The sequence below is a fragment of the Mastigoproctus giganteus genome, chromosome 3 (assembly GCF_048544385.1).
Source record: "Mastigoproctus giganteus isolate SK-2022 chromosome 3, ASM4854438v1, whole genome shotgun sequence".
Lineage (NCBI taxonomy): Eukaryota > Metazoa > Arthropoda > Arachnida > Uropygi > Thelyphonidae > Mastigoproctus > Mastigoproctus giganteus.
Window position 1 is genome coordinate 160,534,764 of NC_143577.1, and position 16,440 is coordinate 160,551,203.

General features: G+C 39.9%; 1 protein-coding gene across 1 annotated transcript in view; it reads left to right on the forward strand.

Annotated features, from left to right (window-relative positions):
- Nucleotides 1-16,440, forward strand: part of LOC150088367 (methionine synthase-like) — a 668,558-nt gene that overhangs the window by 149,390 nt on the left and 502,728 nt on the right. The window contains 1 exon segment of the mRNA XM_090370745.1: nucleotides 10,753-10,853. Coding sequence (XP_090226871.1) covers nucleotides 10,753-10,853 — 101 coding nt within the window.

A 16,440-nucleotide genomic window follows, 5' to 3' on the forward strand; every position in this document is an offset into this window, starting at 1 on the left:
CAGCTTGCAAGATTTTTTCAGCCTGTATATGTGAAGTACTTTTTGAATGTTCATAAATTTTCTTATGCAAAGATGTCAATTGTGCACTTCTATCTTTGCCATAAGACAATACCTATTATCAAAATTACTGTAACTCAGAGCAAAAACGGATACAAAATAGATTGTGACAAGTTTAATAATAGGAAATATACATATATTAGATTAGATACATACAAACAAAAAGCTTTCGGTTGTTTTGTCAACCTTCCTCAGTTAAACTGACAGTTAAGAATGGAGAATGAGGGCGTGTACTGCCAATCTTGTACGTGAAGTGCGTGATTAATTGTTGGATGTTGAAGTCTGTGGCTGTGATACATGTGGACGTTGTCAGCGTTTGTCAATAGTCAGGATTGCTGTTTCTGTGATAGAGTGGACTCGACATCCACTGCTCCTGTTGACTGAGGTATTGGAGCATTTAATGTTCAACAACTCTAACCAGGCGCGTTGTTGATAGTGGCGGGACCTATCCACAATTACGACATCATGGTGTGGGTCAATGTCGTGGTGGGTTGCCCAAATGTGTTCGGCAATAGCTGAGTGCTCCACATCCGCTAAGCGGATTGCTCTTTCGTGTTTGGAAAGGCATTTTTCGAGCCGCCTCCCAGTTTCCCCGATGTAGCAGCTAGTGCAGTCAATGGCAAGAGATGCTGTAGACAATCTGCTTTGTAGTAAGGTGGGGACAGGTGTTTTTACTTTAGAGATGAGGGATCGTAACTTTTTTGTATGTTTCTAATCTAATATATATATATTTCTTATTATTAAACTCGTCACAATCTATTATATCGTAATTTATTGTAATATTTCCGATAGTGTATCACATTATTTTTATAGTAAAAATTTTTTTTTATTCCTTGGCTGGTGTTTGTCTTTAATTATTGCAGTATTGTCACAATCTATTTTGTATCCGTTTTCGCTCTAAGTTACAGTAATTTTGATAATAATGAATTCAGAACACACAGGCCTCTTTAATCATATAAGATGATACCACTACCAAAAATCCATTCCTTTGAAATGCTAACTCCCTGCATTTTAGACGGCCCTAATTTTTTTACAGCAGCACAAGTCAAACATCCTAATTTTCCGGTGTCGCATGTAAGCCAAGGATATGCTTTTTTCTTCTCAGTCCTGGAAGACTTTGGAAGTGAACAGTCCTGCATTCAGTTGCTTCCCATTTAGAATTTTCTGATTGTAGCATCATCAGTTGCTCCCATATCATAGAATTTAAACTGTCTGAGACCTCGGTAGTCTCCTTTGTGAAAGCAAAACTCTTCCCTTTACCTTTCACAGTAGTTATGTCTCTAATTAAATTCCACAGTAGTACACTGAAAGGACAGAATTCATGGGATACCTGGTTCCTGAGCAACACCATGCTGTCACCCCTCTCTCTCTAGTGAACAAACCCACCACTTGGCAAGTATATAGATACACTGCATCACTGGATTCACATAGATGGTAATTCGAAGTCAGTATGAATAAACATCATGAGTTAACCGACTTTGAAAGAGGGATGATAGTGGGTGCCCAATGCATGGGTCACTCAATTGCGGAGGTGGTACAGAATTTGCACTATCCCTATTCGACAGTATCAAGAGTGTATCAGGAATAACATCTCATTGTGGGCGGAGGAAGGTAGTGGACAAACGTGGCCGTCGACATCTGTTTCTCATTGTTTCAGCCAACTGAAGAGTGACAGTGGCACAAATCACTGCTGACTTCAACGAGGGAGGTGCCAGAAATCTTTCCACCAAGGCCATCAGGCAATCACTAGCTGCAATAGGTTATGGGAGCGGCCGACCCACCAGATTCTTATTGCTAACACCACAACACAGGACTCTACACCTCAACTAGGCAAAAGAACATCGGCACTGGACCTTGGATGATTGGAGACAGGTTTCCTGGTCCGATGAGTCCAGCTTCCAGTAATTTCGAGTGGACGGAATAGTGCATATCTGGTGAAAATAAGCTATGCACCTATCATGTCAACAAGGAACTGTTCAGGCAGGTGGACGGTCAGTAATGGTCTGGGGCATGTTCAGCTTGCACAAGTTGGTGCTTCTGCTACGTCTAGACATGGCACCTCCTTAGCCAGGTGGGCAGGAGCAGCAGTGTGTAGCACATGCTTCTTGATTAGACCCGGGTTTGAGCCCGTGACCCCCAAATACAGAGGATGCGGAAAGGTCAGGGAATAACCGCCGCATAACCCCGGGGCAATATGGCCTTAGTTGCTAATGCTCCTAAAAAAAAAAAAAAAAACATTTAGACACAACTCTGGATGATCCAGGTTACGTGTACATTCTTGCAGACCATCTGCATTCCTTCATGGTCATCGTGCACCCACAGGGCAATGGAATCTTCCAGCAGGACAATGTGCCTCCTCACAGAGCCATGGTGACTAGAACATGGTTCAAAGAGCATTCCACAGATTTTACCACCATGGAATGGCCTTCCCATTCACCAGGCATGAACTCCATGGAGCATCTTTGGGATGCTGTGCTAAAGTCTGTTCAAGCTTTGGATCCTCCACCCAAGAATACGATGAAATTGACAGCGGTTCAGCAAGCATGGATGGAAATACCTGGGGAACACTTTTGTGAGCTAGTGGACTCAATGCCTTGCAATGTGAGTGCCCTTATCTGGGCTTTCGCGGACATACCCGTTACTAGATAGGTATCCCATGTTTTCTGTCCACACGGTGTACACATGATCACTGCCACCAGCGTGCTTTTACCTGCAGATTCTTAATGCTTGAAGAATCGCTGTGATAACCAATTCAAGAGTACTTCTTCTTCTTGTTGCCTCTTCAATATGCTGCTATAGATAAAGTCATCCAGTAAATTCACAAAAGGGTTGCTAGTTTGTGATGGACTAACACGCAAATTCCAGTCAACATCTGAAGGGTTCAAATCCCCTATTATAAAACATTCTAATTTACTGGCCCACTCTATTTCTCCACAGGGTGTCTCAAAAATATTGGTACAAACATTTAGGGGTGGTAGGTAACATCTAAAGGAACGTGAATCGTATAGGAACCCATAATAGGAAACGTCACGGGAAAGTAGTAGCAGAGGCACAAGAAGCAGAAATGACACAAGACCGTAATTAGTGGCAAACATTTATTTGACATAATATTAACAATGCAGTACGAGATGGATGCATTTCATGATGTTACAATAGATGCTCGAAGGTCGGTCTCGTCGGTCTCATGCATGCATGAGACCGACGCAGCATGGATTGGAAACCGGATGCAAAAAATAATTTTGATATCATATATTTGGATTTCAGGAAAGTTTTTGAAACTGTTGCACATGGAAGACTATTGTACAAATTGGAGCAGAATGGTATTAAGGGTAAGTTGCTACAATGGATAAAAGGATGGTTGAGTGGGAGAAGACAAAGGGTGGTAATGAATGGTACTGCTCTTCGTGGACTAATGTTATTAGTGGAGTCCCACAGGGTTCGGTGTTGGGTCCTCTGTTGTTTTGTATATTTATTAATGATGTTGATGAAGGTATATCAGGCTTAGTGTCGAAGTTTGCAGATGATACAAAGGTTGGCAGGGTTGTTAATGACAGTAATGGCAGTGTGCTACTGCAACAGGATCTAGATAATTTGGTCAGATGGGCTAAGAAGTGGCCTTGACAAATGCAAAGTACTGCATATGGGTAGAAGTAACCCCAGAGAAACGTACCAACTGTGTGGTACTACACTTGAGGTGGTAGAAAATGAAAAAGACCTGGGAGTAATTGTGCAGTCAGATATGAAGTTTTCTGAGCAATGCAGACAGGCTGCCAGTGCAGGTCATGGGGTTTTGTCAATGATATATATAGGAATTTTGTTAGCAGGGAAAAGGAGATGATTGTCCCTCTGTATAAGGCAATAGTCAGGCCACATCTTGAATACTGCGTACAGGTCTGGAGGCCTCATTTTAGGAAGGATGTCAATTTGCTTGAGCGTGTATCGACAAGGGCAACAAGATTGGTGAGCATTTGCATTAGTAGAGGCATTTGATGCAAGAAAGCAAGCTTATGCAGCATCGGCCAAAAAAAAAAAAAAAACCCACTTCACCCCTCTGTTCGTTCAAAATACCTGTCCAGCTGAGCCTTAAACTTATTTAGGCTATCAACCTCCACTACAAGGGATGGAAGTCTGTTCCACCAACCAACCACCCGCTTGCTAAAGGCCAATTTCCGCACGTCTATCCTACATCTGTCTTTCCTCAATTTGAATTTATGCCCTCTCAGGTTATTATTCTGAACGAGAGGAAGAATCCCATCAGCATTGAGCATGCTCAAACCATTCAAGGCTTTATACACCTCTATCAGATCACCTCGCTGGTGCCTAGTCTCCAGACACTGTAATTTGCAAAACTTAAGCCTTTCTTCATAAGAGTACCCCTTTGTTCCATTCACTAATCTTGTTGCCCTTCTCTGTACTCGTTCCAGCAGCTCTACATCCTTCTTGAAATGAGGCCTCCAGACCTGTATACAGTACTCTAGGTGTGGCCTGACCATTGCCTTATACAAGGGATTAATAATCACCTCCTTATCCCTGCTGGAAAAATTCCTGTATATCATTGACAATACTCCATGAGCTACTCTTGCAGCCCGTCTGCACTGCTCAGAGAACTTCATATCTGCCTGCACAACCACCCCCAAGTCCCTTTCATTCTCTACCACTGTATCGTCTGCAAACTTGGACCTTTGTATCGTCTGCAAACTTGGACATTAAGCTTGTATCGTCTGCAAACTTGGACATTAAGCTTGATATACCATCATCAATATCATTTATAAATACAGAAAACAATAATGGACCCAACACTGAGCCCTGAGGGACTCCACTAATAACATTAGTCCACGATGAGCATTGTCCATTGATTACCACTCTCTGTCTTCTCCCCCTCAACCACCCCTTTATCCATAGCAGCAATTTGCCTCCAATGCCACACTGCTCCAATTTGTGTAGCAGTCTTCCATGTGCAACAGTATCAAAAGCCTTTCTAAGATCCAAGTATATAATATCAAAGCTATTCCCTGCATCCAGTTCTTTTGTGACTGCATCATAGTATCCAATCAAATTGGTCAGGCAAGACTTCCCCTTAACAAAGCCATGCTGTGTCCGAGCTATAACTGAAGTCTTGTCTAGATGATCCTGCAGTGCTTCTTTAAACAGTGCCTCCATTAAGTTTCCTGGAACAGAAGTTAAGCTCACAGGTCTATAATACTTGTGTCAGCCTTTGATCCTCCTTTGTGAATTGGGGTCACATTTGCACATTTCCAGTCTATGGGTACCTCCCCTGAGTCCAAGGAAGCTCTCATAATTATGGCTAAGGGTTTGCTTACTTCCTTTGCTGCCTCCTTTAATATAACTGGATAGATCCCATTCACCCCAGGTGCCTTTCTTTGTTTATCTTCAACAATTTCTCCTCCACTTTACTCTCAGTTATTACAAGATTCTCTAGCTTACTGCTAGAGTTGAATACACCTCTGGCATTCCCCTCGCTGAATAACTCCTCATGTGTGAATGTCGATGCAAAATATTCATTTAGTTTGTTAGCTACCTGAGCAGGATCATCAACAGTTGACCCATCAATATCAAGTGGACCAATCTGATTCATCCCCTTCCTTCTAGAGTACATAAGTAAAGAACTCTTTGCTGTTTTTCTTTTGCATCCCTTGCCAAGGATTTCTCATAATCTGCCTTCGCCTGCCTAACCTCCTTTGTAACTTGGTTGCATATCAACTTGTATCTATCATAGGCTTCTGTGCCATGTGTTAATTTGTAAGTATCCCATGCATTTTTCTTCTCTGCCATATGCCTCATTAGTTCATCTGACATCCATTTTGGCCTAAACCTTGAACAATATTTCTTAGTTGGTATGTAAAGCCTAGTAGCTTCCAAGATAAGTTCTTTGAATGCTTCCCATTTTGAATTTGCTGTTGGTAACATCATCAGTTGGTCCCACTGTATAGAATTTAAATACTGTCTCAGTCCATCGTAGTCGCCTTTACAGAAGCAATAACCCTTCCCTTTACCCCTAATGGTAGTTACCTCTTTGAGTAAATCCCACTTCAGCACACTGTGATCACTGCCACCTAGTGGTTCATTTATCTGCAGATTCTTAATGCATGAAGAATCACTGCTGATAATCAAATCAAGAGTATTACTCCCTCTAGTTGCCTCCCAAACATGCTGCTGTAGAAAACAATCATCCAATAAATCCACAAAAGCCCTGCTAGTGTGTGAGTGACCAGCCCCCAAATTCCAGTCAATATTTGGGAAATTAAAATCTCCCATTATAAGACTCTCTGATTTACTGGCACACTCTATTTCCCTGTACAGTTTCTTATTACTATTTACCCTGTACTATTTCCCTGTACTGGCTTCACTTCCTTGGTTTTTATGTGTTTCTTAACTAATAGCATAACCCCTCCCCCCTTCCTATCCTGTCTATCCTTTCTGTAGACGTTGTACTCCCCAAATTCCAGTTCTGCATCCCCTATATCTGTGTGACACCACGTCTCTGATATCCCAACAATATCTGCCTTTGATGTTTTGAGCAATACCTCAAATTCATCAAATTTATTTACTAAACTCCTAGCATTGGTGTACACGCAAGTATACCTGCACCTGTTTCTATTCTTAGCTACCCTAACACAACCCATGTGTTTACTTGTACCGCAATGGCTCCCAGCAGTCTCTGAAATATCATGCATCTTGTTTTTCAGGCTTCTGCTCATTCTAATAGAAGCAGTGCAAGAATCTCTTTCACCTCTGCCAGTGGCTACTGTCAATCTATTGGTCTTTGTCTCCCCCTCCCAAGCTAGCAGTTTTCCGACCCACCTAACACTGCCTCGATAGCATCAGCAAATATTCTTGCACCCTTTCTATTTAAGTGTATCCCATCCCTGTAGAAGCAATCTCTCCTGTTAACAAGTACAGTCCAGGCTGAAAAAAATTCTACCCCTTGAGCCTTGCACAATCTTTCCAGGGCCGAATTGATCGACAAGGCTCTCATCATATACTGATATCCATACAATATTATTTTATATCAATGTGGAAAATATTTAGAGGAACATTTTGCTTTATAATTTAAGAGATTCACCTCTATATGTAGGGTATTCGGGTATCACACTAAAATTATTTTATTCTGTAAATATTGAATTTTTGATAATATACAAGGATTTTTATTGTCCTTAGATAAATGATATATTTGTTTATAATGTGGTAAAATTTTGCTTACTCAATTAATACTCTGCCAGAAATGACTTAAATGATATTATTGAACTAATATTCCTAATGATTCCACATTATAGGCAAAACACAGAAACAAGCAAAGCATAGACGATGTAAATATTGGTAGAATAGTTAATGATCAGTACCAAGCAGTGCTCCTTCAAGTATGACTTGAACAGGCTGCGAGAATGGTCAGAAAGGTGGAAACAATGTTTTTAATCAGTAAAAAGCAAGGTCTTATACTTGGGAAATAGCAGCCCCAAAATAAATTATATACTTAATGGGTTGAATTAAAAATAATAAGATGAAGGAAGTGATATGGGAGTTATAATGCAGGCAGATATCGAGTTTTCTGAGCAGTCTCACAGCCTGTTCAAGTCATACTGAAGGTGCGCTGCTTGGTACTGATCATTAACTATACAAGGAAAGACTCTGTATATGTGGGCCACAGAGCTTGGCAACCAGTCACCCCATAGACGACACGGTTGAGGTTTATAAGGCTCTGAGAGGGGTTAGTAAAATGAAAGAAGGCAGAATTTTCACTGTTATAGAGAATTCCAGAACTTGGGGGCATAAATTCAAATTACAGGGGAGAGGTTTAGACTAGATTGTAGGAAGTGTTCTTTAAGCCAGCAAGTCGTTGATTGCTGGAACAGGACGCCTTCACAGGTAGTTGAACCTGACAGTTTGAATAGATTCAAAGGTCAACTGGATAGTTACTTATGTGAATATGTATAGTTATAGATATGGATATTAATAGTTACCTATGAATGAAGGCGCCTCCGTAGCCAGGTGGGCAGGAGCAGCAGTGCGTAGCACATACTTCTTGATTAGACTGGGGTTCGAGCCCGTGACCAAAAATACGGAGGATGTGGAAAGGTCAGGGAATGACCACCGTATATCCCTGGAGCAATATGGCCTTAGTTGCTAATGCTCCTAAAAAAAAAAAAAAACCAAACCAACCAACCTATGAAAGAAATAATTTGTATTTTCTTATCTACTTCGTTTTTTTTTTTTTTTTTTCCCGTTCCCTCTGGCTAGTGCAGCAAAAGCCTGTGGCTTCCTTGCATTAAAAATGGCTATTACTATAGCAGACAAAGTTATGTAAGGAACAAATATTTGAATTCTGTTTCCTCAAATTTATTAAATATAAAATGCTAATTTCAGTGCCAATCTATTCATCTATATTTTGTTGTGGGGAGCAGCATTTTCTTATTGTAAAAAAAAAATTCTAAATACTCTCAAGATCGTTATATATTTTCAAACAATCTTTTGAAATGCCCAATTGCTAAAAAAAGTTTTAGTAATTAGCCGTTTCTCCCCACCTAGTTGCACATGTATCCTGTTGAGAACCAGTAAATATGATACTGCTGGTTTATGGAATGTGGTGTATAAATACTTGATCGATATGGGGAAGGGATGTGATCTGATGGACTTTGAAAAATGGAACGATTGTGGAGTACCAGTTGAAGGGAGCAGTATTACGGAAACTGATAATCTTGTGGGCTGGTTGCTGAGCCCTAGTTAAGGTGTTCCAACAGTGGATGGATGGTGGACAGAATAGCAGTTACCTGGCTAGTGGTGGGTGCCCAAACCTCTTCAGTGGTCATGGTAATGTAGACTGTCCACTTTGTGTGAGAAAATAGATTGAAAATTGTGGAACAGCTAACTATGCAATTTAACACATTTGCTGTTGCAACATACGTAGACATTCAACAACAACGTGCTGTGCAAGTAACAAATAATCGTTATGGCATAGCATCCAGCATGCTGTGACATATATAGGCAGTCATTCTTAAGTGATCATTATACAAGTGGTGTTAAAGTAAAGGCACATGAAATGAACTGCTGGATTCTGTTGGTGCAGATTGGAATCAACTCATCAACAATTCGTTTTTGTTTATAGCTTGGTACTTGTTTCTGGGTTTTTTTTTTTTATTGTGTTGAGGTTAGTTATGTATTTAGAATAAACTTCCGATAAAATTTTGAGTTTTGTTCTGATTTACAGTGCTCAACCCAAAAGTTTTTGCTATGAATTCTAGACTTTTACTTTTCAACTATTATTTACAAATTTTTGGAATGTTATTAATTTCTCAGAATTCTGAAAATTACATCATGTTGAAGAGGCACTTTCAAATATAAGTGGCAAGTGTGTTAACCAGGAGACAACTAGCTGCATTTCCAAGGCTATGATCCCATGAACCTTCCTCCATATGAGCTTCTGGAGCTGGAACCTGTTCAAGATACCCATGCTTATGGCCACCCATCCAATGATGCCTAAAGTTTGCATCTGAATGGCATCATTGAACCATTGGATGACCAGAAAAAAGTTGCCTTTTTTGATGAATCACATTTCCTGCTATTCCACTTGGAAGTAGATGGAGGGTACAGTGACAAACCACGGAGGAGAATCATTCTGATATCCTGTCCAAATGAAGGTGGCAGAAATGTTTCGGTATGGGGAATGTTTTCCTGGGAATCTCTTGGAACCTTATACTCCAACCATACTCTTAATGTTAAAAACTACCTATCCATTGTGGCTGATCAGGTACACCCATTCACTGTGACTGTTCAGAGTGGTTTGCTGAACAAGGAAGTGATTTCCAGGTGCTATTTTGGCTGCTGAATTTTCTGGATACAAATCCCATAGAACTTCTCTGGGATTATGTGGATTGACAGATCTGGTATTTGGATCCTCCACCATGGACTATTGCAGATCTACAGGACACAATCCTGGCGACATTGCAACCTTTATATGAAATACAGATGAAATGATGCTTTTTGCACTACGATCATAGTTTTTTTGTAAAAGTTGTCTATGGTATATCTACACTGGTATTATATAGATATAGTAGCATATTTATGTATTCATAGCTGAGGAAGAGACACACACACAGAGTCAAAAGCTTCTGTAAGTATTTTATTTTATCAAAAGAAGCGAGTGCAGCAAGCAGGGGGCGAAGCCCCTCCCAGTGTATATTAATTTAGTTTTATCATTTAGAATATTTTAAAGCAAATTTAACTACTACTAATTGAAAATAGTGGACCTGTTTCATTGGGTATTGTCTTGTAGCAAACTCAAAATGTGAAGTGTTTCTATTCTTGTTTATCTGCAGTTAGAAAATTCAAATTATGCTGTGATATACATTTATGTTGCTGCAAATGACTTACAAATATTCTTTGTCTTTGTCTACTGCCAAATTTTTCATAGACAAAAAGCACTTTGAGTGTGTAAACTTTGAATTGAATCATCTATCCTAATTCAAAGTTGAAGCTAATTTCAAACCTATGTGGGATCCTAATATCGAATGTGTTACTCAACATTCCTGTAATTCTAGAATTACATTCTGAGATTTCCTTCTGGGTAGTGACTTTACACACTACCCTTATATACAGATAGATAGACACTATAAACAATTTAATTTATTTGATTTTTAGATTAGAATGATATTGTACTTAAAACTATATTTGTTATTGCAGCATTGGATTGAACTGTGCTTTGGGTGCTAAAGAAATGAGGCCATTTATTGAAATTATTGGGAAGCGCACATAATCATTTGTGCTCTGTTATCCAAATGCAGGTAAAGTAGAAATTTGCTGAAGTTCATTACTAATAAGAACATTTCCCTGCCTGTAATCTTTACTTGTTAATAATGGAATTTCATTTCCAGTTCTTCAATTTGCTTTTTATTTGAATAATACAAATCAGTTTAATAAGATAACATAATTACAATTAAATGTTTCACACAATGTGGAAAATCAAATTGGCTTCTTTTGCGTCATAATTTTTATTGTTGTTACTGGAGTTATTGAAAAGTGAGGTACACTGAAAAGAGTCAAAGGAAATTTTCACTTTGACACATCACATGTAGGTTATAAAGGAATGGAATAAAGAGTTGTATAAACAAGTCTTATATCCATTGTGTTGTTATATATGCATAGTTCTCTAAGCATGATTGCATTCATTTATTAGCATTAGCATTAGCATTAGTAGAGGCATTTGATGCAAGAAAGCAAGCTTATGCAGCATCAGCCAAAAAAAAAAATAATAATAATAAAAAAAAAATAAATAAAAAAAATAAATAATAAATAATAAATAAAAAAAAAAAGAAACCACTTCCACTTCACCCCTCTGTTCATTCAAAATACCTGTCCAGCTGAACCTTAAACTTATTTAGGCTATCAACTTCCACGACAAGGGGTGGAAGTCTGTTCCACCAACCAACCACCCGCTGGCTAAAGGCCAATTTCCGCACGTCTGTCCTACATCTGTCTTTCCTCAATTTGAATTTATGCCCTCTCAGGTGATTATTCTGAACGAGAGGAAGAATCCCATCAGCATTGAGCATGCTCAAACCATTCAAGGCTTTATACACCTCTATCAGATCACCTCGCTGGTGCCTAGTCTCCAGACACTGTAATTTGCAAAACTTAAGCCTTTCTTCGTAAGAGCACCCCTTTGTTCCATTCACTAATCTTGTTGCCCTTCTCTGTACTCATTCCAGCAGCTCTACATCCTTCTTGAAATGAGGCCTCCAGACCTGTATCTAGGTGTGGCCTGACCATTGCCTTATACAAGGGAATAATCACCTCCTTATCCCTGCTAGAAACATTCCTATATATCATTGACAATACACCATGAGCTACTCTTGCAGCCCGTCTGCACTGCTCAGAGAACTTCATATCTGCCTGCACAACCACCCCCAGATCCCTTTCATTCTCTACCACTGTCAGTGTAGTACCATAGAGTTGATACGTTGCTCTGGGGTTGCTGTTTCCCATGTGTAGTACTTTACATTTGTCAATGTTAAACTTCATTTGCCACCTCTCAGCCCATCTGCTCAACCTTTCCAGATCCTGTTGCAGCAGCATAGTGTCAGTAGTGTCCTTGACAACCCTGCCTACCTTTGTATCGTCTGCAAACTTTGACATTAAGCTTGATATACCATCATCAATATCATTTATGAATACAGAAAACAATAATGGACCCAACACTGAGCCCTGAGGGACTCCACTAATAACATTAGTCCACGACGAGCAGTGTCCATTGATTACCACTCTCTGTCTTCTCCCCCTCAGCCACCCCTTTATCCACAGCAGCAATTTGCCTCCATTGCCACACTGCTCCAATTTGTGCAGCAGTCTTCCATGTGCAACAGTATCAAAAGTCTTTCTAAGATCCAAGTATATAATATCAAAGTTATTCCCTGCATCCAGTTCCTTTGTGACTGCATCATAGTATCCAATCAAATTGGTCAGTCAAGACTTCCCCTTAACAAAACCATGCTGTGTCCGAGCTATAACTGAAGTCTTGTCTAAATGATCCTGCAGTGCTTCTTCAACTAGTTCCTCCATTAATTTTCCTGGAACAGAAGTTAAGCTCACAGGTCTATAATTACTTGTGTCAGCTTTTGATCCTCCTTTGTGAATTGGGGTCACATTTGCACATCTCCAGTCTGTGGGTACCTCCCCTGAGTCCAAGGAAGCTCTCATAATTATGGCTAAGGGTTTGCTTACTTCCTCTGCTGCCTCCTTTAATATAACTGGATAGATCCCATCCACCTCAGGTGCCTTTCTTGTGTTTATCTTCAACAATTTCTCCTCCACTTTACTCTCAGTTATTACAAGATTCTCTAGCTTACTGCTAGAGTTGAATACACCTCTGGCTTTCCCCTCGCTAAATAATTCCTCATGTGTGAATGTCGATGCAAAATATTCATTTAGTTTGTTAGCTACCTGAGCAGGATCATCAACTGTTGACCCATCGATATCAAGTGGTCCAATCTGATTCATCCCCTTCCTTCTAGAGTTTACATAAGTAAAGAACTCTTTGCTGTTTTTCTTTGCATCCCTTGCCAAAGATTTCTCGTAAGCTGCCTTCGCCTGCCTAACCTCCTTTGTAACTTGGTTACAGATCGACTTGTATCTATCATAGGCTTCTGTGTCATGTGTTAATTTGTATGTATCCCATGCATGTTTCTTCTCTGCCATATGCCTCATCAGTTCATCTGACATCCATTTAGGCCTAAACCTTGAACAATATTTCTTGGTTGGTATGTAAAGCCTAGTAGCTTCCAAGATAAGTTCTTTGAATGCTTCCCATTTTGCATTTGCTGTTGGTAACATCATCAGTTGGTCCCACTGTATAGAATTTAAATACTGTCTCAGTCCATCGTAGTCGCCTTTACGAAAGCAATAACCCTTCCCTTTACTCCTAATGGTAGTTACCTCTTTGAGTAAATCCCACTTCAGCACACTGTGATCACTGCCACCTAGTGGTTCATTTATCTGCAGATTCTTAATGCATGAAGAATCACTGCTGATAATCAAATCAAGAGTATTCTTCCCTCTAGTTGCCTCCCGAACATGCTGATGTAGAAAACAATCATCCAATAAATCCACAAAAGCCTTGCTAGTGTGTGAGTGACCAGCCCCCAAATTCCAGTCAATATCTGGGAAATTAAAATCTCCCATTATAAGACTCTCTGATTTACTGGCCCACTCTGTTTCCCTGTGCAGTTTCTTATTATACTCATCAGAGTCATTAGGCCTATAGCACACTCCTACTCTCAATTTTGATCTCCCAATGCTTATGTCACACCAAACTGACTCGACACTGCACTGTCCAGCAATGTCCACTGGCTTCACTTCCTTGGATTTTATGTATTTCTTAACTAATAGCATAACCCCTCCTCCCTTCCTATCCAGTCTATCCTTTCTGTAGACGTTGTACTCCCCAAATTCCAGTTCTGCATTCCTTATATCTGTGTGACACCACGTCTCTGATATCCCAACAATATCTGCCTTTGATGTTTTGAGCAATACCTCAAATTCATCAAATTTATTTACTAAACTCCTAGCATTGGTGTACACGCAAGTATACCTGCACCTGTTTCTATTCTTAGCTACCCTAACACAACCCATGTGTTTACTTGTACCGCAATGGCTCCCAGCAGTCTCTGAAATATCATGCATCTTGTTTTTCAGGCTTCTGCTCATTCTAATAGAAGCAGTGCAAGAATCTCTTTCACCTCTGCCAGTGGCTACTGTCAATCTATTGGTCTTTGTCTCCCCCTCCCAAGCTAGCAGTTTTCCGACCCACCTAACACTGCCTCGATAGCATCAGCAAATATTCTTGCACCCTTTCTATTTAAGTGTATCCCATCCCTGTAGAAGCAATCTCTCCTGTTAACAAGTACAGTCCAGGCTGAAAAAAATTCTACCCCTTGAGCCTTGCACAATCTTTCCAGGGCCGAATTGATCGACAAGGCTCTCATCATATACTCCCTCCTATCGTGTCTGGGCAGAATTGCAGACACTTTCAAATTCAACCCTATTTCACGGCTTTTTTTCAACAGTGACCTGTACTTGTTAAGCAATTCTGCCGGTCTTCTACTCTTGATATCATTAGTGCCAACGTGTACAACTATATCACCTTTTGTGCCCTTAAAAGATGATATCTGCTCTACAACGTCATCAACCTTTGCCCCTGGCAGACATACCCTGGTCCTGTTCCACCTATCCTTTTTACAAAGCATGTTCCCTGTTTCCCTGACAATAGAGTTACCAACAACTACTAGTTCCTTTGGGACCAGCACATTCTGCCTTGGGGGTTGCCGCTGTGTTGCGCGATGACCAAGTGCAAGTTCTGGCGTTGATGTGGGCAGCTGAGAGCTTGATGGGCCTCTCAATTTAGTTCCTTCGAGGGCATCCACCCTGTCCTTCAAGCTCTCATATAGGCCCATAAGAACGCTGAGTTGTTGCCTGATTTCGATTCACTCCTTGCATCGCGCACACACAAAGACATCCCCCATGGCAATATCATGTCCCGTACCTGAATGCTCCACAAACATCATGCAAGCCGTGCATTTTAGAAGGCTGTGATTCAGAAGGCAACTGCCCCCCTCAGTTCTCCTCTGAGCCACAGCACTTCCATTAGCTTGAGCCTTTTGTTTTGCTGCTCTGGTCTGAGTCATGATTTCTTTTAATTTAAATAAAATTTCAATTTCAGTTTATAACCCTAACTTATCTCCCAACACAGTTATAACGGAATATATATTTTTTAGTGTCAAGTATTAATTATCTTCGAGTTCCCTTTATATACTTCCGTATCAGTTATGTATTAATTAATTATGTTACGTTTGTAATCTAAGTCGGTATATGTATTTAGTTAAAAGTACAATTTAAATGCCAACTAAGTTCAACAAGTTTAATAGATTTTACCGATCACTGAAAATATTATAACCTATACTATACTAACGCTATCTAGGTTCGATATATAACGATCGTATGACAAAGACAAGGGCGGGAAATTACGAACGGTAAATCTATGGACACTTAAGTATTAATTAACTTTCAAATCTCGCTGTCTCAATTCAGAATAAACTAACGATCCTTACGAGGTCTATAAGCTACTTACAAAAAATAATTTGATGTAAAAAATATTCAATAAGCGGCTAAAAAACGTCTCGTTCAACGGAGTTGCGACATGTAACACGTGGATACCCTTACCAATACTTTTATGCAATTGCAAGGCCGAGTAAAGGATAAATACACCAAATTAATCAGAAAATCACAAGATAATGCTATACTACTAAATTTAAATCAAAAGTTTTAGAAAAACAATAATTTCAAATCAATAAATAAGAAAAATCCACTTAGCGGCTTTGAACACGTCTGGCCCCTACTAGCCTCGTCAGCAGACTTATGCTAGTGGTGTCCAACCTTTTCCCATACAGGGGCCATATTCAAAGTTAGATTTGTTTTGCGGGCCACACTGAGTGATTCAAGAAAAATTAGTTTGATACATTTTCAATGAAGCGTACTGTGCATACACTTTTTGCACAGCCCCCAAGGTCAAGCAGAAGGTGTGCCATAATTGGAGTACCGGAACATTTTGATAGCACCTCTTATATATACACACACGCATGCTTCTGGTTGGGCATGTGCATATTTGATACAAAACATAGATAAAAGAAATAGAATTCATGATACCAACACGTGACTCACGCTCACATATTTGATGTCACCAGCTCCAGTCTTTTAAATTTGTTTATTAACCACTTTTTTTTTAGCGTTGAATGTACGTGGTTATTGAAATAATTAACAAAATTTAAAATGCTGTTTTAGTTCACTTTCTGTGTGGGCCGTATAAAAATTATTTGCAGG